The sequence below is a fragment of the Dendrobates tinctorius genome, unplaced genomic scaffold, assembly GCF_039654945.1.
Source record: "Dendrobates tinctorius isolate UK_male_01 unplaced genomic scaffold, ASM3965494v1 ptg000120l, whole genome shotgun sequence".
Classification (NCBI taxonomy): domain Eukaryota; kingdom Metazoa; phylum Chordata; class Amphibia; order Anura; family Dendrobatidae; genus Dendrobates; species Dendrobates tinctorius.
Genome location: NW_027361788.1, coordinates 32,460,001 through 32,487,934, shown reverse-complemented (window position 1 = coordinate 32,487,934; position 27,934 = coordinate 32,460,001). Strand labels below are relative to the sequence as shown.

At 44.9% G+C, this 27,934-nt stretch overlaps 1 protein-coding gene across 2 annotated transcripts in view; it reads left to right on the top strand.

The window, feature by feature from the left end:
* Positions 1-27,934, top strand: part of PMPCA (peptidase, mitochondrial processing subunit alpha) — a 78,962-nt gene that overhangs the window by 22,323 nt on the left and 28,705 nt on the right. For both annotated transcript variants that reach the window (XM_073541057.1, XM_073541058.1), the window contains exons 5-6: positions 6,759-6,853; positions 22,258-22,358. In XM_073541057.1, coding sequence (XP_073397158.1) covers positions 6,759-6,853; positions 22,258-22,358 — 196 coding nt within the window. The remainder of the gene's footprint in view (positions 1-6,758; positions 6,854-22,257; positions 22,359-27,934) is intronic.

Genomic DNA, 27,934 nt, shown 5'->3' with positions numbered 1-27,934 from the left:
ATGGATCCATCCTGCCTTGTATCAACGGTTCAGGCTGGTGGTGGTGGTGTCATGGTGTGGGGAATTTTTTCTGGGCACTCTTTGGGCCCCTTGGTACCAATTGAGCATCGTTGCAACGCCACAGCCTACCTGAGTATTGTTGCTGACCATGTCCATCCCTTTATGACCACAATGTACCCAACATCTGATGGCTACTTTCAGCAGGATAATGCGCCATGTCATAAAGCTCGAATCATCTCAGATTGGTTTCTTGAACATGACAATGAGTTTACTGTACTCAAATGGCCTCCTCAGTCACCAGATCTCAATCCAATAGAGCATCTTTGGGATGTGGTGGAACGGGAGATTCGCATCAGGGATGTGCAGCCGACAAATCTGCGCCAACTGTGTGATGCCATCATGTCAATATGGTCCAAAATCTCTGAGGAATGCTTCCAGCACCTTGTTGAATCTGCCACGAAGAATTGAGGCAGTTCTGAAGGCAAAAGGCGGTCCAACCCCTTACTAGCATGGTGTACCTAATAAAGTGGCCAGTGAGTGTATATATATATATATATATATATATATATATATATATATATATATATATATATATATATATACACACACCTATATGTTTATTTACATCCTCTGATAGCGGTTTTTTTTTACTTACATGTAACATTGATAGTTTGGTATATAGGAGACTTTTGGTATTTTCCAGTACCTTTATGGTATTTCTGTCGCCCTCTTTTACATTTCCCTAGCAGTGTACTCCAGCGTCCCCTACAGCATTTTGCTTTTCTTATGTGTATTTTAATTGTGTTCAATAAATTTATTGGTTTTAATTCTATTTTGGATCTCTTCTTTACCCTATATATACCGTGCATAGGATTGGTTGGTATATTTACCAAATATAGTAGAAAAAAAAGTTGGTGCTGAAAACTGTCAGGAAGCAGGATATTGCTCCGAATCTATTGTGTGCTCTATTGAGTCCAAACAGTTTGTCAAGATAAATGTAATTAGGGCCATCATTAGCTTACTTGTTGATGGCTTATATATAAAAGTTTAGACACACCTTCTCAATCAAAGAGTTTTCTTTATTTTCATGACTATGAAAATTGTAGATTCACTCTGAAGGCATCAAAACTATGAATTAACACATGTGGAATTATATAATTAACAAAAAAGTGTGAAACAACTGAAAATATGTCTTATATTCTAGGTTCTTCAAAGTAGCCACCTTTTGCTTTGATTACTGCTTTGCACACTCTTGGCATTCTCTTGATGAGCTTCTAGAGGTAGTCACCAGAAATGGTCTTCCAACAGTCTTGAAGGAGTTGCCAGAGAGGCTTAGCATTTATTGGCCCTTTTGCCTTCACTCTGCGGTCCAGCTCACCCCAAACCATCTCGATTGGGTTCAGGTCTGATGACTGTGGAGGCCAGGTCATCTGGCGTAGCACCCCATCACTCTCCTTCTTGGTCAAATAGCCCTTACACAGCCTGGAGGTGTGTTTGGGGTCATTGTCCTGTTGAAAAATAAATGCTGGTCCAACTAAATGCAAATCGGATGGAATAGCATTTTGCTGCAAGATCCTGTGATAGCCATGCTGGTTCAGTATGCCTTCAATTTTGAATAAATCCCCAACAGTGTCACCAGCAAAGCACCCCCACACCATCACGGTGTGAACCAGGCATGTAGAGTCCATCCGTCACCTTTTCTGCATCGCACAAAGACATGGTGGTTGGAACCAAAGATCTCAAATGTGGACTCATCAGACCAAAGCACAGATTTCCACTGGTCTAATGTCCATTCCTTGTGTTCTTTAGCCCAAACAAGTCTCTTCTGCTTGTTGCCTGTCCTTAGCAGTGGTTTCCTAGCAGCTATTTTACCATGAAGGCCTGCTGCACAGTCTCCTCTTAACAGTTGTTGTAGAGGTGTGTCTTCTGCTAGAACTCTGTGTGGCATTGACCTGCTCTCTAATCTGAGCTGCTGTTAACCTGTGATTTCTGAGGCTGGTGACTCAGATGAACTTATCCTCCGCAGCAGAGGTGACTCTTGGTCTTCCTTTCCTGGGGCGGTCCTCATGTGAGCCAGTTTCTTTGTAGCGCTTGATGGTTTTTGCCACTGCACTTGGGGATACTTTCAAAGTTTTCCCAATTTTTCGGACTGACTAACCTTCATTTCTTAAAGTAATGATGGCCACTCGTTTTTCTTTACTTAGCTGCTTTTTCTTGCCATAATACAAATTCTAACAGTCTATTCAGGAGGACTATCAGCTGTGTATCCACCAGACTTCTGCACAACACAACTGATGGTCCCAACCCCATTTATAAGGCAAGAAATCCCACTTATTAAACATGACAGGGCACATCTGTGAAGTGAAAACCATTTCCGGTGACTACCTCTTGAAGCTCATCAAGAGAATGCCAAGAGTGTGCAAAGCAGTAATCAAAGCAAAAGGTGGCTACTTTGAAGAACCTAGAATATAAGACATACAGTATTTTCAGTTGTTTCACTCTTTTTTGTTAATTATATAATTCCACAGGTGTTAATTCATAGTTTTGATGCCCTCAGAGTGAATCTACAATTTTCATAGTCATGAAAATAAAGAAAACTCTTTGAATGAGAAGGTGTGTCCAAACTTTTGGTCTGTACTGTGTGTATATGTGTGTGTGTATGTATGTGTATGTGTGTATATATATATATATATATATATATATATATATATATATATATATATATTATACACTGCTCAAAAAATAAAGGGAACTCAAACAGAATATAACTTCAAGTATATCAAACTTCTGTGAAATCAAACTGTCCACTTAGCAACACTGACAATCAATTTCATGTGCTGTTGTGCAAATGTAATAGACAACAGATGGAAATTATTGCCAATTATCAAGACACACTCAATAGAGGAGTGGTTCTACAGGTGGGGACCACAGACCACATATCAGTACCAATGCTTTCTGGCTGATGTTTTGATCACTTTTTAATGTTGGTTGTGCTTTCACACTCATGGTAGCATGACACCGTCTCTACAACCCACACAAGTGGCTCAGGTAGTGTAGCTTATCCAGGATGGCACATCAATGCGAGCAGTGGCAAGAAGGTTTGCTGTGTCTGTCAGCGTAGTGTCCAGAAGCTGGAGGCGCTACCAGGAGACAGAACAGTACACCAGGAGATGTGGAGGGTGCCGTAGGAGGGCAACAACCCAGCAGCAGGACCTCTGCCTCTGCCTTTGTGCAAGGAGGAACAGGAGGAGCACTGCCAGTGCCCTGCAAAATGACCTCCAGCAGGTCACAAATGTTCATGTGTCTGCACAAACGGTTAGAAGCCGACTCCATGAGGATGGTCTGAGTGCCCGACGTCCTCAGATGGAGGTAGTGCTCACAGCCCAATACCGTGCAGGAAGCTTGGCATTTGCCACAGAAAACCAGGATTAGCAAATTCGCAACTGGCGCCCTGTGCTCTTCACAGATTAAAGCAGGTTCACACTGAGCATATGTGACAGACGTGACAGTCTGGAGACGCCGTGGAGAGCGATCTGCTGCCTGCAACATCCTTCAGCATGACCGGTTTGGCAGTGAGTCAGTAATGGTGTGGGGTGGCATTTCTTTGGAGGGCCGCACAGCCTTCCATATGCTCGCCACAGAGGTAGCCTGACTGCCAATAGGTACCGAGACCCCTTGTGAGCCCATATGCTGGTGCAGTTGGCCCTGGGTTCCTCCTAATGCAGGACAATGCCAGAGCTCATGTGGCTGTAGTGTGTCAGCAGTTCCTGCAAGATGAAGGCATTAAAGCTATGGACTGGACCGCCCGTTCCCCAGACCTGAATCCGATTGAGCACATCTGGGACATCATGTCTCGCTCCATCCACCAGCATCACGTTACCCCACAGACTGTCCAGGACTTGTCGGATGCTTTAGTCCAGGTCTGGGAGGAGATTCCTCAGGAGACCCTCCGCTGCCTCATCAGGAGCACGCCCAGGCTTTGTAGGGAGGTCATACAGGCACGTGGAGGCCACACACACTACTGAGCATCTTTTCCTTGTCATGAGCCATTTCCACTGAAGTTGGATCAGCCTGTAATTTGACTTTCCAATTTTATTTTGAGTATCATTCCAAATCCAGACCTCCATGGGATATTAATTTTGCTTTACATTGATAATTATGTTTTATTGTTTTGAGCACATTCCACTATGCAATGAATAAAAATTTACAGCTGGAATATTTCATTCAGAGATATCTAGGATGTGGTATTTTAGTGTTCCCTTTGTTTTTTTGAGCAGTGTCTGTAGAGCGTATATTTACAACTTAAAAATATGATACACAACCAAAGGATTTACAAACAATATTTTATTTCAATAATACATGACATTAGAAAGGGAAAATTCCCACAAGTGGAAAAAAATACAGGGGGGTAGGAGATTAAATTAGAAGCTATTGATACAAAGGATGAGCCAAATAGTAAGGATAATATAGTATAATTTATCTATGGCTAGAGCATATGTGTGTGTATGACTACTACCATATTAGTGCAATAGACGATAAACAGTATAACTAATAAGGAGCAAATGACTCTGAGATTAAGTGCAGAAAATCAGAAGATCAGAAAATCTATATATTAAATGGTTCTTAACGCATCATAGAAAATGTATAATATAATAAGGCCAGCTACTTAATAAATGTACAATAAATCCAATAAGATAAAATGAATTGTATATAACAATCGATCACCCTCATTTTAATCAATGTTCATATATAGAGTATCTCTGATATCCAGTGCACAATAATGATTAGTACACCTACAAGGAGAATATATATAATCAAGTGTATGGAAATAGTTACATGACAACAGATCAAAAATAAATCAAGGCTGATTATAAAGTGCTAATGCATAGAGGAATCAGCTGACCAGTATATACAGACCCCCCCCCCCCACATGCCCACTGTACCTGTCCACTATATTTCCATTTGTGAAAATGCTTCTCGTATACAGTGTTTTGCGAAAGTATTCGGCCCCCTGGAACTTTTCAACCTTTTCGCACATATCATGTGTGGCGTGGCTAAGGGTTGTATAATCGATGGGCGATATGTGTCTCAGAGATGGCTTGTCTCCGTAATGTAAGGCATAATAGATATTGATGAATTACTAATCTTTTGAAAGGACCTGTGGTGAGGGCACAGTCACGTGACCAGTCAGCTGCTGGGTTTGTGGATGTGGCTACACCCTTATAATGTAGCCTGGTCTTGAACCAGGCAGTTGTAGGTGGGGAGGACTAAGCCTCCCATGTGTGCTGAGACTCCCGGTCTGAGTCTGAAGCCACAGACGTTTGTGTTCTTTTTGCCTAAGCTAAAGGCTATTTTTCGTGATATACTGCTTTGTGGGTTTATGACGCAAATAAACCTCATGAACTTTGGAAGAACCTGTCTCATGATTGTTTCCAGCTGCACCTGAACGAGTCGACTCCCTACACATGCTTCAAACATTAAGATACCAAATGTAAATTTTTGGTGAAGAATCAACAACAAGTGGGTCACAATTGTGAATTTGAATAAAATGTATTGGTTATTTAAAATTTTTGTGGAAATATTATTTGGCCCCATTAACTTAATACTCTGTTGCGCCACCTTGTGCTGCGATTACAGCTGCATGTCGCTTGGGGTATGTCTCTGTTTTGTACATCGAGAGACTGAAATTCTTGCCCATTCTTCCTTGGCAAACAGCTCGAGCTCAGTGAGGTTTGATGGAGATCGTTTGTGAACAGCAGTTTTCAGCTCTTTCCACAGGTTCTCGATTGGATTCAGGTCTGGACTTTGACTTGGCCTTTCTAACACCTGGATACGTTTATTTGTGAACCATTCCATTGTAGATTTTGCTTTGTTTGGGATCATTGTCTTGTTGGAAGACAAATCTCCGTCCCAGTCTCAGGTCTTTTGCAGACTCCAACAGGTTTTCTTCAAGAATGGTCCTGTATTTGGCTCCATTCATCTTTCCATCAAATTTAACCATCTTCCCTGTCCCTGCTGAAGAAAAGCAGGCCCAAACCATGATGCTGCCACCACCATGTTTGACAGTGGGGATGATTAGTTCAGGGTGATGAGCTGTGTTGCCTTTACGCCAAACATATCATTTTGCATTGTTGCCAAAAAGTTCGATTTTGGTTTCATCTGACCAGAGCACCTTCTTCCACATGTTTGGTGCATCTCCCAGGTGGCTTGTTGCAAACTTTAAACGACACTTTTTATGGATATCTTTGAGAAATGGCTTTCTTCTTGCCACTCTTCCATAAAGACCAGATTTGTGCAGTGTACGACTGATTGTCCTATGGACAGACTGTCCCACCTCAGCTGTAGATCTCTGCATTTCATCCAGAGTGATCATGGGCCTCTTGGCTGCATTTCTGATCAGTCTTCTCCTTGTTTGAGATGAAAGTTTAGAGGGACGGCCGGGTCTTGGTAGATTTGCAGTGGTATGATTCTCCTTCCATTTCAATATGATCGCTTGCACAGTCCTCCTTGGGATGTTTAAAGTTTTGGAAATCATTTTGTATCCAAATCTGGCTTTAAACTTTCGCAAGGCACTGTATGCTTGATTATCTATACACTACTTGTAGGTGTACTAATCATTATTGCACAGTTTTTAGTTTTCTTAGAAACAGCGCCACTTTTGTCGACAGGAGGTGTCTGGTATTGAAGTTTAATCCCAATAATTTGTGCTCGTGTAGGGCCGTGACATGGGATAATATGTTCTTATTGTCTTCTTTCAGGGACACCACAATGTATGCAGTATCTGCAGACGCCAAAGGCCTGGACACGGTGGTTAGTCTGTTGTCAGAAGTGGTCCTCCAGCCACGGTTGTCAGGTGGAGATCCTTTATCTTGTTACTCTTCACCCTACTTCTTGAAACTGCTTTCTATTTCATTAGGTGTTCACATGTTGTGCGCCTCCCCTCGCTGCATTTTTCAAAAGTGATGTGTAATGTGCGACTATACCTGCATCGAGCGGGGTGGCATTTTGACTCCTAATGTCCATTCTTCCCTAAGTGAACATTGCAGGGGGTGCTGACGTAGCCTCTAACCACAAACATGAACACCGAGGCTGCTGGGAAATGGAAATTGCTGTTTTGTCTCCAGCCTTTGCCCCGAAGCCTCTTTTCACCTTCAGGACCAGGCCAATTTTTATAATTCTGACCACTGTCACTTTATGAGGTAAAAACTCTGAAACGCTTCAATGGATCCCGGTGATTCTTAGATTTTCTCACAACACATTTCACTTTATGATAGTGGTAAAATTTCTTTAGTATGACTTGTGTTTATTTGTGAAAGAAAAACAGAAATTTGGCTAAAATTTTTAAAATTTCGCAATTTTCAAACTTTTAATTTTTATGCCCTTAAATCAGAGAGTCATATCGCACAAAATAGTTACTAAATAACATTTTCCACATGTCTACTTTACATCAGAACAATTTTGGAAACATACTTTCTCCTACGCCTCATTGGGGGACACAGAGACAGTGGGTGTTATGCTGCTGTCACTAGGAGGACACTAAGCAAACCAGAAAAAAGTTATCTCCTCCCCTGCAGTATGCACCCTCTTGCTGGATGAGATATCTCCTGTTCATGCTTAGTGTCTGTAGGAGGCACTTGGGTCTGGTTTCAGGCCCCACCGTTTTTATTTTATTTTTGAATTTTTCTGTAAATTTTTATTTTTTAATTAACGGAGTGAAGGGGGCGACGGTTCCTTTCTACGGCCCGCTCTCCCCCGAACCAACAACAGGCAAGCACGTGGAGTAACCCTTCACGTACACTTCCTGCGACGTTTGGGGCTGATTCCTCTAGCATTGGCGATGATGCTTGCGTCCGGAGTCCGGTAATCCACGAATATGAGGGCAGGCGCACGTAACGGAGAAGACTGGACAGCGCTTACGTTGGCCCTGAATCAGCCCCATAGCTCTCCATCCCCCTATCATAGGGAGGATCGATTGAGCATGGCCCCTTTAAGAACTCCTCCAGCTCTGCTACATGGGCCCTGGAGGATGAGAGCCTGCATGGATGGCCGGACAGCGCTGAGCACTGGAGTAGAGGTATGGGGTCGGGTCCTGTCCCCCGGGAGTAGCGCTGATGTAGCGTCAGTGGCGGTGCACCCGCCTCCCTCGGCGCTACCGCTGGTAGCCTGAAAAATTTAGTCCCCGGCATTCCGACCTGCTAGGCCGCAATTTAAATAGAACCGCTCACTAGCGCCGCCCCGGCCCGCCTACCTCGGGTAGGCTCAAAAATCTAGCCCCCGGCTTTTCCGGCCTACTAGGCCGCAATTTGAATAGTGCCGCCCGCGCCATTATTGCCGCCCCCTCGCCCTGGCGCCTCTCATCCCTGACGAGACGCGCAATTATAATCTCGGGGGCCATATTCCTTTACCTCAGCCTGCTCTGGAAGCTGTGAAGCGAGCATTCTGCCGGATACCGGGTGACACAGCAGGGCCACCGCCATTCCTCCCGGGGGACACAACATAGGACCAGTTAAGGTGCATCTGCCATCAGATTAAAGCTTAACCCCTTCCCGGCATGTTCCCTGCAGCTGCAGCAGACTCTGCCGTTAACCCTTTCAGGAGCGCTATGTCTCAATCTAAGGAAGCGAAACGGGCTGCTAAAAAGCACACTGCGTTTTTACCGTGTGTACCTCTTGCAAGTCTGCCTTACCTAGTGCACAGACTAATCCGTTATGCATTGACTGCGACTCGGCCTGCGCCCCGACCTGCGCTCAATCGCCCCTTGCCGCCGCTGCTGACAGGTCACCTGCGTTTAGTACCCCTGAGTGGGCTGCGTCCCTGTCACGGTCGGTGGAGTCTCTGACCCAGGCTATATTCTCCCTCCGGGAGGGCTCTTTAAGCCAGAAGGCGTCCTTACCCCCCGAGGAAGGTTCTGGCGTCGAACGGGAACCGTCCACCAGCAGGGGCCGTACTCCTTCAAGGGATGGTCGGGGCTCTAGAAAGCGGACCCATGACGCTTCCCCTAGCCCCGTTCGCGCCTCTGCATCTGCGACTCCTGTCTCTCGCTCTCCCTCTCCTGGAGTTCTCAGCGAGCATGACTCTGAATTTGATTCTGACACGTCGCTTGATTCTCATAGAATCAGTTAACAGGATTCTGAAGTTGGATGAGGATAATGTTCCCGCTCGAGCACATCCTATTTCACTTAAGAGAACCAAGCGGGTGCGCATGTTATTTACCAGCCATCCGGACTTTAAGGAAGTTGTCCAGCAACATAGGGATCGTCCGCATAAGCCGTTCACAGGGCAAAAGTCTACTCAGGCTAAATACCCTTTTGACCCAGACCTAATGAAAGATTGGTTACAGTCCCCTCCGGTGGACCCGCCTGTATCGCGTCTAGCTTCAAAAACGCTTCTGTCCGTGTCCGAGGGCTCCTCGATCAGAAACCCCTCCGATTATCAGATTGACTACCTTGCCCGTTCAGTTTTTTGAAGCTTCAGGAGCAGCCCCTTTTCCATCTTGCGCGGCAATTTGGGTCACGAAAGCAATGTCCGCTTGGGCAGAGGTCTTGATTACCTCCTTCCAGGACACCAATCTTCTTCCGGAAGCAACCACGGTCGCCGGGCAGATAATTCACGCAGCGGACTTTGTAGTGGACGCCTCTTTTGATGCCGCCAATTGCGATGCTCAAACTGCCGCTAACGCGATCTCCATTAGAAGAGCCCTATGGCTCCGCGACTGGCGGGCGGATGCCGCATCTAAAAGATCCTTGACTTCTCTCCGGTTTCAAACGGGTCGTCTTTTTGGAGAGAAACTAGATCAGCTCATTTCTGATGCTACCGGGGGGGGAAAGTAAATTCCTCCCTCAACAAAAAGCTGCTTGGCCGTTTCGCAACCAACAGCCGACACGCTTTTGTTCCTTTCGCAACAATTCCTGTTGGTCATCCTCTACCTTCTCTTTCGGATCAGGTACGTCTCCGCGCGGAGACAGAGGCTCCCAGGTCTCGTACAGACTTAACCGCCCTTGGAAACCCAGACCTAGGGCTTCTGGTTCCAAGGGAGCCAGGTCTCATAGATCTACCCAATGACTTGTTGCGGTATCCGGCGGACGCCGACAAAGTAGGCGGCTGCCTACTTTCCTTCAGCCACACCTGGCTTGCGGTCGTCCACGACAAGTGGGTCAGGGAGCTGGTGTCCTCCGGATACAAGATAGAGTTGTCCTCTCCGCCCAAGGGTAAGACAAGAGCCTTCCTTCGGGCTGTTCAGGCCCTCTTAAGGGATGGAGTCATCATTTCGGTCTCTCATCACGAGAGGTTCAGAGGATTTTATTCAAACCTTTTTGTGGTTCCAAAGAAAGACGGCACGATGCGACCCATTCTGGATCTCAAACTATTAAATCAGTTTGTGACGGTTCGGCGATTCCGAATGGAATCTCTCCGGTCAGTGGTCGCTTCCATGGAAAAAGGAGAGTTCCTAGCATCCATAGTCATCAAGGACGCTTACCTTCACATTCCGATCTGCCCGTCTCACCAGCAGTTCCTGCGTTTTGCAATTCACGAGGAACACTTCCAGTTCGTGGCCTTGCCCTTCGGACACGCTACTGTCCCCAGGGTCTTTACCAAGGTCATGGCGGCTGTCATGGCCATTCTCCACTCTCGGGGAGTAGTAGTGTTACCGTATCTGGACGACCTCATCAAGGGTCCGTTCCTTCCAGCCTGCGAAGAATCTGTGGAGATAACAGTAAATACACTTTCACGCCTGGGGTGGAAGATAAACTTCGCAAAGTCTTCCCCGAAACCGGCTCAGCAAATTTCCTTTTTAGGGATGATCTTGGACACTTCCCGCGGGTTGGTCATTCTCCCTTCGGAAAAGACGCAAGCCTTACAACAGGCAGTGCGGACTCTTTCCCGTCCGGCTTCTCACTCCATTCGTTTCAGTATGAGCGTTCTTGGGAAAATGGTGGCTGCCATGGAATCAGTTCCGTTTGCACAGTTCCATCTCCGTCCCTTACAACACGCGTTCTGTCAGCTTGGGACAAGAACCCTTCTCCCTGGACCTTTTGGATCCTTCTGTCCCTGCGGGTCAGGCAAGCCCTCTAGTGGTGGACTCTGAGGTCGTCCCTGAATCAAGGGAGGTCTTTTCTCCCAGTAAGATGGTTGGTAGTAACCACCGACGCAAGTCTTCTCGGCTGGGGTGCGGTCTTTCGTCATCTCACAGCACAGGGTCTTGGTCAACCCGAGAATCACGTCTCCCCATCAACATTTTGGAGATACGAGCGATCAGATTTGCTCTTACGGAGTTTCCACCATCTCCTTGCAGGTCACCCCATCAGGATCCAATCAGACAATGCCACGGCTGTAACGTATATCAACCGCCAGGGAGGTACCCGGATCAGGATGGCCATGCACGAAGTGAGTCACATCCTTCATTGGGCCGAGACCAACCATTCATCCATCTCCGCAATTCACATCCCCGGCGTAGAAAATTGGGTGGCAGATTTTCTCAGTCGCCAAGGCATTGCCTCAGGAGAGTGGTCTCTTCATCCGGAAGTCTTTCACCAGATGTGTCTTCGTTGGGGGACTCCGGATGTGGACCTCATGGCCTCCAGGCTAAACAACAAGGTGTGTCGGTTCATTGCCCGATCGCGCGATCCATGCGCCATCGGAGTGGACGCCCTAGTTCTGCCGGCTTCCGTACATCTTCCCCCTCTTCCCTTGCTTCCGAGAGTCATCAAGAAGATCAGAGCGGAGGGGGTACCAGTGATCCTAGTCACGCCAGATTGGCCGCACCGAGGATGGTATGTGGAACTAATACAACTAATCGCCGACGTTCCCTGGCGACTTCCAGATCGCTCAGATCTGCTTTCTCAGGGCCCGATTTACCACCAGAACTCCGGGGCCCTGTCTTTGACGGCATGGCCGTTGAATCCTGGATTTTAACACAGGCTGGATTCTCTCTCGACATCATTTCCACCATGATTAGTGCTAGGAAGCCCGTATCCAGACGTATTATCACCGCACCAGGAAAATCTTATTTTCATGGTGCAAGGATCATGGTCGTTCCCCACTGGTGTTCTCCATTCTGGGCATATTGGAGTTTCTTCAATCCGGATTAAAATCAGGCCTCGGGCTTAGCTCGCTCAAGGGCCAAATTTCGGCCTTGTCAGTGCTTTTCCAACAATGAATTGCCACCAAACCTCAGGTCAAGACGTTTATTCAAGGAGTCACCCATGTGACGCCTCCTTATAGAAGGCCATTAGAACCATGGGACCTTAACCTGGTTTTCGGGGCCTTACAAGAGGATCCTTTTGAACTGCTGCAGGATGTGTCATTGACCATCCTCTCTTGGAAAGTGGCCTTTCTAGTAGCAATTACGTCAATCAGACGAGTTTTGGAATTGGCAGCTCTGTCCTGCCGTTCTCCGTTCCTGAATTTTCATCAGGACAAGGTAGTTCTCAGGACGTCCCCGTCCTTCCTGCCCAAGGTCGTTTCCGCCTTCCTTTTGTACGGCGCCAGTCCATCGCTTTGAGAAGGCCCTCCACACCCTGGATGTGGTTAGGGTGCTGAGACGGTACATCTCGCGGACGGCTCCCTTCTGCATGTCAGATGCCCTGTTCATACTTCCTGAGGGGCATAGGAAGGGAATAGCCGCGTCCAAAGCAAAGCTAGCCGGGTGGATTCGCTCAGCGATTCAGGAATCCTACCATGTCAGGAATGCGCCTGTCCCAGCGGGGATTAAGACGCACTCTACTCAGTCAGTGGGCGCTTCTTGGGCCATTCGGCACCAGGCCTCGGCAGAACAGGTCTGCAAGGCTGCGACTTCGTCCAGTCTGCATACCTTTTCAAAACAATACCAAATTCATTCTCAGGCCTCTGCAGATGCAGCTCTCGGCAGACGCATCCTGCAATCGGCAGTACCTCAGTCTTAACTCAGAGGTACATGGGGTATTAGCAGATGTATGCTCCCCACCCAGGGACTGCTTTAGGACGTCCCACTGTCTCTGTGTCCCCCAATGAGGCGTAGGAGAAATATGGATTTTTGTGTACTCACCGTGAAATCCTTTTCTCTGAGCCATTCATTGGGGGACACAGCACCCGCCCTGTTTAGCCTACTGGCTCATTTGTAGCATTCTTAGGTTTTGACATAGTTCGTTATTGTTGACTGTTTAAGCTCCTACTGCCTTTTTCACTGAACTGGAGATATCTCATCCAGCTACGGGGTGTATACGGCAGGGGAGGAGGTAACGTTTTTCTGGTTTGCTTAGTGTCCTCCTAGTGGCAGCAGCATAACACCCACTGTCTCTGTGCCACCAATGAATGGCTCGGAGAAAAGGATTTTACGGTGAGTACACAAAAATCCCTATTTTTTTTTTTTGTTAGGAAGTTATAAGGGTTAAAAGTTGACCAGCGATTTCTCCTTTTTAAAACAAAATTTGCAAAACCATTTTTTTAAAGGACCACCTCACATTTGAAGTGAGTTTGTGGGTCCTATATGAGAGAAAATATCCAAAAATGACACCATTCTAAAAACTACATCCCTCAAGGTACTCAAAAGCACATTCAAGAAGAAACTAGACCCCTTATGGACCTTATCTACATGTGTATTGAGCACCTTGAACCCCCAGTTGCTTCACAGAAGTTTATAACATTAAGCCGTGAAAAGAAAAATCACATTTTTCCCACAAAAATCTTTTTTTAGCTACATATTTTGTATTTTCACAAGGGAAAGAGGAGAAAATGGACCCCAAAGTTTGTTGTGCAATTTCTGCTGCGTTAACCGATACCCCATATGTGGTCGAAAACTACTTTTGAGGCACAGTGCAAATCTCAGAAGGGAAGTAGCGCCATATTACAGTGCAGATTTTGCTATACTTGTTTGAGGGTGCCATGTTACATTGACAGAGCCCCTGAGGTGCCAGAACAGCGGAACCTCCCATAAGTGACCCCAGTGATCATATTGACACCACAGGTGTGTCACAAACTTTTATACCATTGGGCAGTGAAGAAAAAATAATTTACTTTTTTACCACCAAGATTGTGTGTTAGCCCCAAGTTTTACATTTTCATACTGGGAAATAGGTAAAAATGGCACCAGAATTTGTCCCACTATTTCTGCTGAATGTAGAAATGCCCCAAACGTTGTCTGTACAGTACTACTTTGCCATACAGTCTGACTCATGAGGGGCAGAGCGCTATTTGCCTCCTGGAACACAGATTTTCCTAGACTAGTTTGTGGATTCCATATAAAGAGCCCCTAAGTGCTGGAAAAGCCGAATCCTTCCCCCCCCAAGTGACCACATTTATGGCCCTTTGGGAATTATAGCCCTTTGGGAATTTATCTACGGATGTAGTGACGAGTTTTACTTCATCTGTGTTTTCCAGAAACAGGCAGCAGTGGATGTTGCTGAGTGAAAACTGCAAACTGCCTTTGTAGTGACCAGTACGTTGCAGTCACCAGTACATTATGCCCAGCCCATGCTTCTGGATACACGCATTCGTAAATTAGGCGGGCTCTCATCACTATAGAAATGCCAAACATGTGCTATATGTGGTTTAGGCACACTGGGGCTCAGAAGGGAGGGGGGCATTTGGGTTTGGGAGTGGAGAATTTGCTGAATTTCTTTTAACGGGTGAGGAGCCATTTCGCTTTTCCAGAGCCTTTGTGCTACCAGTAACGTGGAAGCCCCCTATATTTACGTTAACAGATGACAGATCTGAGTGGGGACTTACTTTTATTGGGAACATTTTAGATAACGTTTGGGATCACAGTTATCCGGCGCTCTATAGCTGAGCAGTTGCTTTGGGGTTTCCATCTTAATCTGAGTGACGTAATTCAGATGAAACCCCTGATGGATCCATTCACTAGTGAGGCAGCAGATTTACTCTGGACTCCGTCTGGCCTCTGTTCCGCGGTGTCCTTCTTTTCAGAAGTGCACAAAACTGTGGCCGAAGCCACTTTTCTGCAATCCTAAAAAGATGGACATCACAGGTCAGACGGCGACCACAGTGCCTCCATCTGCCTCCTTATAGGGAATATTCAACTAGAGGTTCCACCTGAATCATGTATTTCAGAGATTTACACGGATACCTCGATGTAAACACTCAGCGCAGAGCGCAGGATAAATGTGCGCCAAGTCTTACTACGATCTTTGGGAGGCAGAATGAAAAAATCAACAGCATGTGAAGTGTTGGTTTTATTTAAAAAAAAAAAAAAATGAGGCAAAAAACAATGCTTTATCATACCGCCGAACAAAAAATGAAATAAAACGCAATCAAAAAGCTGAATGTAAGTAAAAATGGTACAGCTGAAAACATCATCTTGTCATGCAAAAAACAAGCTGCCATACATCTCCATCAGTGGAAAAATAAAAAGTTCTAGCGCTCAGAATAAATTGATACAAAAATAATTTTTTTTCTGTAAAATAGTTTTTATTATGTAAAAGCACCAAAACATAAAAAGAAGATATAAATGTGGTATCACTGTGATCGTACAGACCGCAAGAATAAAATTGCCTCATCAATTTTACCACATTAAGAATGGCATAAAAAAAAACACAATTCCTGAATTGCTGGTTTTTGTTGTTCATTCTGTCTCCCAAAAATCGGAATAGAAAACGATCAGAAAAAATCTCATGAGCCCAAAAATGGTACCAATAAAACGTCAACTCCTCCCGGAAAAATATTGCCCTGACATGACTCTGTGGGCCAAAATATGGAAAAATTATAGCTCTTAAAATATTGCTATGTGCAATAAAAAGCGTCTTTTAGTGTGTGACAGCAGCCAAACAGAAAATAACAATATAAATCTGGTATCTCTGTAATCGCCCTGACTCAAAGAATAAAGTCGTCTAATCACTTATTTTGCACAAGGAAATAAAACCAATTCTTCACCTACTGTTAGTTTGTTCATTCTGCATCCCAAAGATTCAGAGTAAGGTCAGCGCACATTTATCCTGTGCTCTACACTGAGCGCTTACACCAGAGTTTCCATGTAAATCTGTGAAATGTGTTATTTAGGTGGAAACCCCGGCGGAAGATTCCCTTTAATGAGGCAGATGGAGGTACAGTTGACGCCATAGGACCTGTGATCCGGCGGTGTCCGTCTTTTTCGGTGTGCATAAAAGCTCAGTCTGCCACAGCTGTGTGCACTTCTGAAAAGAGGACACTGCTGAACAGAGGCCAGACGAAGTCAGAGTAACTCTGCTGCCTCTTTATAGTGAATGGCTCCCTCACAGGTTTCATCTCAATCACATCACGCCGAGATATAGATGGAAACTCCAATGAAAGTGCTCAGCGTACAACGCCGGATAAATGTGATCCATAATGCTATGTAAAATGTTCCCAGTAAAGTAAGCCCTCACTCAAATCTGTCATCTGTTAATGGAAATATAGGGAGTTTCCACGATACTGGTAGCACAAAGTCTCCAGAATAACGAAACGGCTCTTCAAACCCAAAAGAAATCAGTGAATTCTGCGCTCCCAAATGCCCACCTTTCCTTCTGAGCCCCAGTGTGCTTAATCCACATTTAGAGCCAACATGTTTAACATTTCTGCGGCGATGAGAGCCCATCTAATTTACAGGTGTGTGTCTCCAGAAGCATGAGCTTTGGCATAATGTACTGGTCACTACAATAGCAGATTTGCAATTTTCATTTAGCAACATACACTGCTGCCTGTTTCTGGAAAACACCCATGGAGTCAAAATCATCACTACACCTGTAGATAAATTCCGAAAGGGGTTTAATTTCCAAAATGTGGTCACTTGAGGGGGGGGTTCTGCTTTTCTAGCACTTAGGGGCTCTGTATATGGAGTCTGCATAGAGTTCTAGGAAAATCTGCACTCCTGGAGGAAAATAGTGATCTGTCCCTCCCAAGTCTTGCTGTATAGCTAAGCAGTACTGTACAGCCACATATGGGGTATTTCTACATTCAGCAGAAATTGTGGGACAAATTTTGGTGCCTTTTTCCAGTGTGAAAATATAAACTGGGCATAAAACAATCTTTTTGTGGTAAAAATGTAATAATTTCTTCTTTGTCACCCAATGGTATAAAATTCTGTGATCCACCTGTGCTTTCAATATGATCACTGCACCCCTATATAAATTCATTGAGTCATTTAGTTTGTAAAATAGGGTCACTTATGGGGGGCTCTGCTGTTCTGGCACCTCAGGCTCTGTCAATGTGACATGGCACCTGCAAACCATAAGGCTATGTACCCACGTTGCAGAAATGCTGCGGAAATTTCCGCAACATTTCCACACTCCCGCCGCGGGTAAAACGCATGCGAATTCGCATGCGTTTTACTGCGTTTTGCAAGCGTTTTTCGCTTGCGGGATGCTTGCGCATTCCATTGCTTGGAATGTGATGGGCAGGATGTTAAAATAATTAAAAAAAATGTATATATATTGTTATTCTTTACCTTCCGACGGCCCCCGATCTGCTCTGCGGCGCTCCCGGCATCTTCCGGTCCCAGTAATGCTTTGCGCGAAGGACCTGAGATGACGTCACGCTCATGTCATCGCCGTCATTCCCGCAAAGCATTACTGGGACCGGAAGATGCCGGGAGTGTGGTGAGAGCCAGGAAGGACTTTGGGGACCGCCGGAGGGTGAGTATATCTCTATTTTTTATTTGTATTCTATTTTTTACAGGATTATGGTACCCAGCACCTGGAGGAGAGTCTCTTCTCCTCCAGGCCCTGGGTACCATCCGCACATGATCCGCTTACTTTGCGCATGGTGGGCATAGCCACATGCGGAAAGTAAGCGGATCAGTGAATTCCTATGTGTGCGGAATCGCCACGATTCCGCAAAAAGAATGACCATGCTGCGGATTTTACTGCTATTGCGATTCCGCAGCGGTAAAATCTGCAACATTGGCTCAGCAATGCGGAATCCCATAGGTTTGTATGGGATGCGTTTTCTTAGTGTTTTTTGCATCGTTTTTGCAGCGGAAAATCACAGCGAAAACGTGGGGAAAAAAAACGCAACGTGTGAACGCAGCCTAAGAGTGAAATCTGCACGATAGTATGGCACTCCTTGCCTTCTGAGCTTTGCATTGTGCCTGAAAAGTATTTCCTGGTTACATGTATGGTATTGGCACACTCAGGAGAAATTACACAACAAGCTGAGATACATTTTTTCCTATTAGCCCTTATAAAAATAAAAAAAAATTGGAGCTAAAACATTTCAGTTGCAAAAATTTAATGATTCTTTCTTCACTGCCCAATAGTATAAAAATCGGTGAGACACATGTGGTGTCAACATACTCATTGAGAGGTGTAGTTTGTAAATTGATGCCACTTATGGGCGTTTCTCCTGTTCTGGCTCCTCAGTGGTTCTACCAATGTGACATGGCATCCTCAAACCATTCCAGCAAAATCTGAACTCCAATATGGTGCTTCTTCCCTGTGCATTTTCTCCTGTTACCGTTGTGAAAATAAAAAAAAAATTGGGCTACTAGAATATTTTTTTGGGGAAAAATTATTTTATTTATTTTTTTTTTAATTTTAAGGGCTCAGCTAAAATTCTGTGAAGCACCTTGGGTTCAATGTGCTCGCCACACATCTTAGATACATTCCTTGAGGCATCTAGTTTCCAAAATGGCGTCACTTGTTGGGGGTTTCCACTGTTTAGGCACATCAGGGCTCTCCAAATGCGACATGGCGTGAGCTAATGATTCCCGCAAATTTTGCATTCAAAAATTCAAATGGTGCTCCTTTCGTTCTGAACCCTTCCATGTTCCCAAACAATTTAATTTTCCCCCATGGGGTATCTGTGTATCTGGGAGAAATTGCACAACAATTTTTGGCATCTATTTTCTCATGTTACCCTTGTGAAAATTAAAAAAAAAAATAAAAAATAAAATTGGGGGCTAAAAAAACATTTTTATTTATTTATTTTTTTTACTTTTTCACAGCTCAACATTATACATTTTTGTGAAGCACCTGGGTGTTCAGGGTGCTCACCACACATCTAGAGAAGTTCCTTGAGTAGTTTCCAAACTGGGGTCACTTGTGCGAGGTTTCCATGCCCATGGTTTAGGCACATCAGGGGCTTTCCAAACGAGACATGGCATCCACGATCAATTCCAGACAATTTTGCGTTCAAAAAGTCAAGCGGCGGTCCTTCCCTTCTGAGCCCTGCCATGCGCCCAAACAGTAGATTTTTTACACACATGGAGTATTGGCATGTTCAGTAGAAATTGCACAACAAATTTTGGGGTCCATTTTCTTCTACTACCCATGTAAAAACTTTTGTGAAATTCGACCAGGCCCCTATGTGCTAGATGTAAAACATCCCTGGGTAACATGATTCATATGATGTGGACATGCTCCACTTTGGAAACTTTCTGGAGGGATGTAATAGCGATCATTAATAGAACATACTCAGTCGATACAGATCCCTCACCATTAGTATGTATACTGGGATATATAGAAGATCTGAGCACTGACGAACATGGTAAAATAGCGGTGGCCCCCATGGTATATATGGCCAGGAAATTGATAGCCCAGCATTGGGTTATCAGAGCAGGCGCCCACAGTAACAGCATTATAAATAAAATTAATTGGCTATTAAATATGGAACAAAACATATATTTGAAAAGGAAGGCCATCTCCAAATTAAAAAAAAAATGGGCTCCATGGATTGTCGGCTCTAGTCTAGCATCTATAAAACTGCAGAGATTTCCACTAAGGCTGTGTGCACACGCTGCGGATTCTGCAGCGGATTCTGCAAAATCCGCAGATAAATCCTATTTTACCATGTTCGTCAGTACCTGCGGATTGGCCTGCGGTTTATCATCTCCATATTGGAGGAGATGGTAAACCGCTGCGGAATCCGCAGAAAGAGTTGACATGCAATTCTTACTGCGGATTTGAAACTAGCAAAAACCACGCGGAAAATTCCGCAGCATCTGCACTGCGGTTTTTGATTTCCATAGGTTAGAATGGTACTGTACACCGCAGCAAAAACTGCTCCGGATCCGCAGGGACAAATCCGCTGCGGATCCGCAGCGTGTGCACACAGCGTAAGTCTGTTTGATATTTGTATAGATTCAATTGAAATATATGATAGATGCTACATTCCACATTGGGCAGTTTTAGTCACGTACTGTATATAACTGTGCCAAACCAAGATATGGATTCCCCATTAATATTGTTATGATAGTGATTATTCATATTGTAAGACTTATAATCTGCAGTGGACAGAACTGTGAAATATTTATCTTAAGATGTTATGTATAAAATATATGATTAAAAAAAAAATTGGGGGAAAAGTTAAATGTTTTTTCTTCCACATTCCATTAATTCTTGTGAAGCACTTAAAGGGTTAATAAACTTCTTGAATGTGGTTTTGAGCACCTTCAGGGGTGCAGTTTTTAGAATGGTGTCACTTTTGGGTATTTTATGTCATATAGACCCCTCAAAGTGATTTCAAATGTGAGATGGTCCCTGAAAAAAAAGATGATTTTGTTGGAAAATGTGAACTCGCTGATCAACTTTTAACCCTTATAACTTCGTAACAAAAATTGTTTCAAAAATCGTGCTGGTGTAAAGTAGACATGTGGAAAATGTTATTTATTAACTATTTTGTGCAATATGACTCTCTGATTTAAGAGCATAAAAATAAAAAGTTTGAAAATTGCAAACTTTTCGCTAAATTTCAATTATTTTGATAAATAAACCCAAGTCATATAAAAGAAATGTAACCACTATCAGGAAGTACAATATGTCACGAAAAAATGTCAGAATCACAGGGATCCATTGAAGCGTTCCAGAGCTATAACCTTAAAAAGTGACAGTGGTCATAATTGTAAGGTGAAAACAGGCATGGGGTGAAGGAGTTAAAACAATCAAATTTTTAGCCTAAATTTATATTTTTTATTGTTTTTACATTTTTTTTATCACTATATGAAAAAATCAGAATTTTTGCAAGCTTCACAGGAGATACTTGGCCTAATGCTAAACTTGTACGTCTTGTTCTGTGCAGATGACTTTTCAGCAGTCTCATTTCCATCACACACAGGATTACAATAACTTTATATACAGTAGGTAACATTTAGGATCCACCATTCACAATAAGTGATGTCACAGCTCATTTCCTCCTCCTGTATAATGACCTCTGTATACAGTAGGTAACATAGGATTCACAATAGGTGGTCACAGCTCACCTCCTCCCGTACAATAACACCTCCTATATACAGTAGATAACACAGGATCCACCATTCACAATAAGTGATGTCACAGCTCACATCCTCTTGTACAATGTCTTATAACACTTCCTATATACAGTAGATAACACAGGATCCACCATTCACAATTTGTCACAGCTCACCCCTTCCCCCTCCTGTACAATGGCTGATAACACCCCTTTATATACAGTAGGTAACACAGGATTCACCATTTACAATGGGGATGTCACAGCTCACCTCCTCCTGTACAATGACTGATAACACCTCTATATACAGTAGATAACACAGGATCCACCACTCACAATAGGTGATGTCACAGCTCACCTCCTCCCTCTGTACAATGACCTATCCTCAGTTTATACTATATGCTATGTCTTTACAAGTATATTCGTTTTGTGTTGTTGTATTGCTGCTAATGTTCATGTGAAGGAGGAGGTAGGAGTGTAAGATGTGGCCCTGCAGCCAGGTATCTTCCCACCCTCTGTCCTGGTGCTTGTGTACTGTGTGTGATCATAGAGATGAGTGCCATATATGATTTTTGCGCATCCTGATATTTTATTGCTAGTTGGTATTGTACAATTTAGACTCTACTTGGGTAAGAAAAAACTAACACATATGTATTTTTACAAGACATTACGCTGTTACGCAAAGTGGCATAAAGGCATCAATGTCCCACGTGTCCGCTTTGTGTCTTCTGGAAAAATTGTAAAGACATCAAAAGAGCTAAGCTATAAATAATAATAATCTTTATTTATATAGCGCCAACATATTCCGCAGCGCTTTACAGTTTAACAGTTTCAAAACACAAGTCATAAGTAACAACGCTAACAATACAATAATTAAAGCAAAATAAGACGAAATAAGACGACCCTGCTCGTGAGAGCGTACAATCTACAATGAGGTGAGGGAGATACAGAGTACAGGTGTGTATTTACAATGGTGTATTTACAATGAATGTGGAGTAGTCATTGGTGCCCCCCACCCTGAAGGACGGGTAGCATTTAATAAGTTGCTGCAGGAAGAAGGCGAGCCACCGTACACTTGGGTAAAACCCTAACCTGTCACACGGCTGATGTGGAGCTCCTCTATTGTAGATGAAGAGCTGGAGATGACGCGCATGGCCGTACGCTTTGAATTGGAGGACTTGAACATGAGGCCGGATCCGGAGCCATTACTGACGGAGATGATTCATGCAGTAAGTGATTCCGGTATTATATTACAAGCTACATCCCTATTTCACTGTTTTTTGCAGCAAAGCATTCTGGGTGTTTATTGGGACATGATGAAATGCAAGCTGTCGTTACAGCGCTTGTATTAACCCCTTCATGATCCACAATTTTTCATTATATTTTTTCTTCTTCTTCGTCTTCCATGATCCATAACTTTTTCTTTTGATAATTGTCATAGAGGAAAATTAAGATTCATAAGACATCTCCAGGGAGGGTTGAGGGGACATTCCCCCCACAAATTGAATATATGAGGAGGAGGAGGGAAAACGATCCATAAGTGTAGATGATCTGACACTACAACCTTCCTTTTGAAGTGAGATTAATTATAGCTATTGAGAAACTAACTAATTGAAACCTTTGAAACAGAGACCTCTTGCTGTGGACAGGTGATGAAAACAGGATATCTGCTGGAGAAAAGCCAGTCTGTTTAAGATATGTTGACGCAGGGGAGAAGTACTGAGGCTGCATTTCAAAGGATTCTTCTGAGCATGTTCCAGACGTTGTGTGTCCATTGTCCAGATATGAATATTGGGATTTTCTGTCAATCTAATATTTGAGATATAGATTTTTGTCATTGTAGCAAAAGGACAAATGTGAAGTATTCGCTCACATCACTCTGGGGCCACTAGAACCCCTACAGCTTAATAACAGTCTGATAGATGATGCAAACCATTCAATGTTTGATCTCTATGTAACGGTAAAATCATGATAAAAAATAAGACATCAATATCTACTGCCTGGAACCTTAAGGGGTGACGATATCCTGTAAGTTGGGGATCTCCTAAAATTCTAACAGATCCAGTACATCCACCAATCGGCTCGCACATGAGGTCATCAAGGAGAGGTGTGTTGGGTGTAGCATTGAGCTAATAAAATGCAATGTTTGGGTTTGAGTCATTGGCAGTCCTTGGAAGAGATGCATTCGTTGTGGTTCTGTCCATTTTCCCAATCGGAGCACTTCCCTTTGCTAAGCTCTGAGCCATTCCATGACATCAGGTTTAGTAATTTCTCTATCGCATCATGGCGTACACAGGAACCATGGGTGTATGCTGCTGCCACTAGGAGGCTGACACTATGCACAGAAAAAAAGGTAGCTCCTCCGCAGTGTACACCCTTTTTCTAGACCCATATCTACCTCAGTGATCGACATTTCTTTTCAGGTGGATCTTCCTATTCACAGTCACAACTGTGCTCTCACGTACAGACTGAGTACGGCGTGTACTGCCACCTTGTATCCTCATATGTCTTGTTGGCAGGACCCTAACACAGAGGAGTGTTTAGGTGATCCGAACATTGGTTCTGGCCCGTCTCCTACCTACTCGCCCACCAGAGCCTGTCGGTTTCAGGAGGCATGAACCTCCCATATTCCCAAGAGGCTTGGACGTCCAATGAAAGTCTGGATGGAGAGGTACACATATCCCTTTCTTCTCTCTCACTGTCAGGTGCCCAGAGGTGTCAGGGGAGAAGATCCGGACAAAGAAAAATATAAAGAATAAGAAAAAACAGAAGAATGAAGATAATGTAAAGATGGAGGAAGATGACAGAAGAAGATGGATGAGTTTTACTGCCCCCCTATCCCTCTAGTTGTTTGTTAGAGGGTTTGTAGTTAGAGGGGCCGCCTTTTATTCAGAGTGTCTAGTACATGGGCCTTCCTTTTAGATATAGGGCGCCTGTTTCCCCCTTCATTCTGGGTTACCATTCATTCTGGGTTACTTGACAGGCAGTCCGGGCCTCCGCTGTCTCCGGGGCCTCAGTTATAAATTTAGGCCCCGGCTTCAGCGCAGCTTAACTCCAGCAGTTAGCTATGCCCTCTTTTCGTCATCTTCGGGTGGGCTTTTTTTCCCATCCGTCGATAGCAAGCCGTCTCCTACTGTTTCCAGCGGTTAGCTCCGCCCCTTCACCTTGGATGTGCAGGGTTCCCAGGCACCGCTGTCTCCCTCCTTTTGTTTGCGGTGCTAGCCTCGCCCACTTCCATTTGCTCCACCCACTTCCCGACTGTTAGCTCCGTCCATTTCCCCAGCGTTTAGCTCCACCCGCTTTCAGCCCCGCCGAGCAGGCTTTTGAAGTAACGCCCCCTCTTCTCTCCTTCGGCATGTGCTTTCTCACCTGCGGGCTTTCCTCTTCCTCCCTGCGGTCGCCATTTGCCGGCATCCAGTCCCAGAAGGTGGCCTCTCAGCAGGGAACTCTCTCATCTCCTCCACGATTATCCTGGAGCCCTCTACAGCCTGGAAGCAGACCCCAGGACCTGCATCATCCTGTAAGTAGCTCTGCACTGACATCCTTCTCTGCAATGTCCTTTTCTCCCCTAACCTTTTGGCATTAGTGGGTCTGCTTCTCATCATGCATAATCCTAAATGAGAGTGCTCTCGCCCTCCTGCCTTCTCTTCTTCCTCTGCTCTTGTCAGACACTTTGTTTGCACCACATGTAATTGCAAGCTACCTTCACCTTCCTACCTTCCTCTCTGTCAGGACTGCAGCGCCCCCCCCCCCCCCCCGCACCTTCTACCCAGGAGTCCCTTTTTGCCCCAGGAGAGAGTGGTGCCCCAATTCTAGTTTGGGCTACCTCTCTGTCGCAGTCAGTCACGGACATCACCGAGGTATCGCAGTCCCTGGTGTCCGTCCTTGACAGATTTTCCCTTCCTACCCCTGGCATTACTAGAGGATCACAGGAGTCTCCGGCTCTGCCGACCTTCAGGGGCCATAATTGATCTAGGCGGGAGCGTCGTTCTAGTCCTTCCTCCCGCTCCCTCTGTCCCCCTGACCTCTGCCGACGGACATCTTTTCCCTGGTCCTCTTCCCTGGAGTCTCCCATGGCAGTTTCGGAAATGCTGTCCGAGGATTACTCAGATCCGGACTCTCACCGGGCCTCTAATAGGAGAGTCATGGCCCAGAGCCTCATTGTGTCTGTCAACCAGACCTTTAAAATTAAGGATACTGCTACAGAACCCACAGAAGAGGCGGTTTCATTTAGACGGTCAAGACTAGTTCCTAAGGTTTTTGCCTCTCATAGAGAATTTGAAGAGATACTTTCCAAGGAACGGGAAAAGGAAAACCCGACCAGCCACTTTCACAGAGGTAAGCGCCTCGGCATTGTATATCCCTTCTTCCCTGAGCTTACTGGTAACTGGACCACTTCTCCGACTGTGGACTCTCCGGTTTCCAGACTGTCCACCAGTACAGTCCTCCCGCTTCCGGATGGAAAATCTCTGAAGGACACCATTGACAGGCTTATAGAGTCCTTTGCAAGGTCAGCCTTTGAAGTGGCCGCCTCTTCATTGTGCCCTGCTTGTGCCTCCACCTGGGTGGCAAAGTCGATAACAGCATGGGCTAAACAGTTCCGTCAGGGCAGTCTTTCTGGAGGCCGACCGGAGGAATTGGCCGACCTCGTGGACCAAATTACTCATGCAGGGAAGTACATGGTATTCGCCTCCCTGGACTCTGCTGCATGTGCTGCTTGGGCGTCCAGCAATATAGTGGCCATCTGAAGGACCATTTGGCTTAAGGCGTGGTAGGTGGACTTACCCTCAAAGAAGTCCCTTACCAACTTGCCTTTCCAGGGTTTCCATGTGTTTGGCTCCAAGTTGGACCAAATTATTAAGGAGGCCACCAGCGGGACAAGTTCTCTCCTTCCTCAGGCCAAACCTCGCTGTTCTCCTTTGTCACGTGAATTTCGGGATTTCCGACGTTTCCCTTTCGATTGGGGAGTTGTCCCACCAAGAGAAGCCACAGGCTCGCCTGGATAGGAAAAAGGTTTCCTTTAAATCATCCTCCGGGCATTTCCGTGATGCAAGGGGTAGATTCCCCAGGACCAGTCCTGGTAGATTTTCCTCCACGTGACTCATCATGGATCTAAGATTACTGAACGGAGAAATCCGTCTTTGTCTTCTCAGGATGGAGTCCCTTCGTTTAGCAGGTGCTTTTTGTTCCATGGAAGCCTTTATCCATGTCCTTATTACTTCAAGGCCTCAGAGATTCCTTGCGTTTTGCGATGGTGCGGTCCATTTTCAATATGTCGCCTTCCTTTTCGGGCTCTCAACCACTTCCAGAGTTTTCGCAGAGACTGTGACAGCACAGGTTCAGTGTTCTTCCTGTACCTCGTGATCGTTCTCATCATGGCTCTACCCGTCGTTCTTGATTCCCTTCCTTTTTGTTGGGCTAGGGCTCATTCTCTGTAGTGTTCTCTCATCAGGTTATCTGGTCAGGGCGACGTGCGTCTATCTGGCTAAGGCTGCCCCCCTTCTTTTTCGGAACACGGATCAGTGCGTATAGAGGCCTCCCGGTCAAAAATTGCTTGCTTGATCCGGACGACAATTGGAGGCTCACCAGATCAGAGCAGAGTGCCTTCTCCATGGTTTAAGGCACTCACTACCTGGGCAGTGTGCGCCTCCTGGCGGTATTCATAGGACCTCCGCCCTACAGAGCGATAATCGGTCCTCCATCCACAAAATGTTTCAGGGTCCATGCCTACGCTTCGGCGAATGCCAGCTTTGATAGAAAGATTTTGCAGGCGGCAGCGGTGAGTTCTCCGACCTGAATGGAGTATTTTGCTGTTCCCTTCCCTTGGGTACTGCTTTGGGATGTCCCATGGTTTCCTGTGTCCCCAATGAAGCGGGAAAACAGGATTTTTTTGGCTATTCACCGTAAAATCTGTTTCTTGAAGCCTTCATTGGGGGACACAGCACCCTCCCAAGTTTAACAGCTGTTTCTGTATTATATTGTTACAGTTTGAGTTTGTGTGTTTTCTTTCTCTCATTTGTTGCTTCTCCTACTGCTTTCTCACTGCAGAGGAGGAGTTAACTTTTTTGTGCATAGTGTCAGCCTCCTAATGGCAGCAGCATACACCCATGGTTTCCTGTGTCCCCCAATGAAGGCTCCGAGAAACAGATTTTACGGTGAGTAGCCAAAAAAATCTTGTTTTTCTTTCGTTATTCCTTATTTCATGTAATTGTATATAGCGTATGGTTGTTACCATTTTGTATCATCTTTGTATATTTTTTATAAACACTGCCTACCTTTATGCATTACATATAAAAAGTATAATAGCTCTGTAAACCGCACCCATGAAGCCATGCACAACCTGTAATGGGTGTCCAATTGGCCTGTAAACGTTTGGTGTTGGCAGATATGTATATATATTCTACAAGTTGTATCGGAGGTCTGTGGGAGTGGAGAGAGGTGAATATTCATTACCTTAACCCCTTAATGACCGGAGCTTTTTTCAGTTTTGCATTTTTGTTTTTCGCTCCCCTTCTTTCCAGAGCCATAACTTTTTTATTTTTCCGTCAATATGACCATGTGAGGGTTTATTTTTTGTGGGACGAGTTGTAATTATGAACGACATTATTGGTTTTAGCATGTCGTGTATTCGAAAACGGGAAAACAAAAGTGCGGTGAAATTGCCAAATAAGTGCAATCCCACACTTGTTTTTTTGTTTGGCTTTTTTGATAGGTTCACTAAATGCTAAAACTGACCTGCCACTATGATTCTGTATGTCATTACGAGTTCATAGGCACCAAACATGTCTAGGTTCTTGATCTAAGT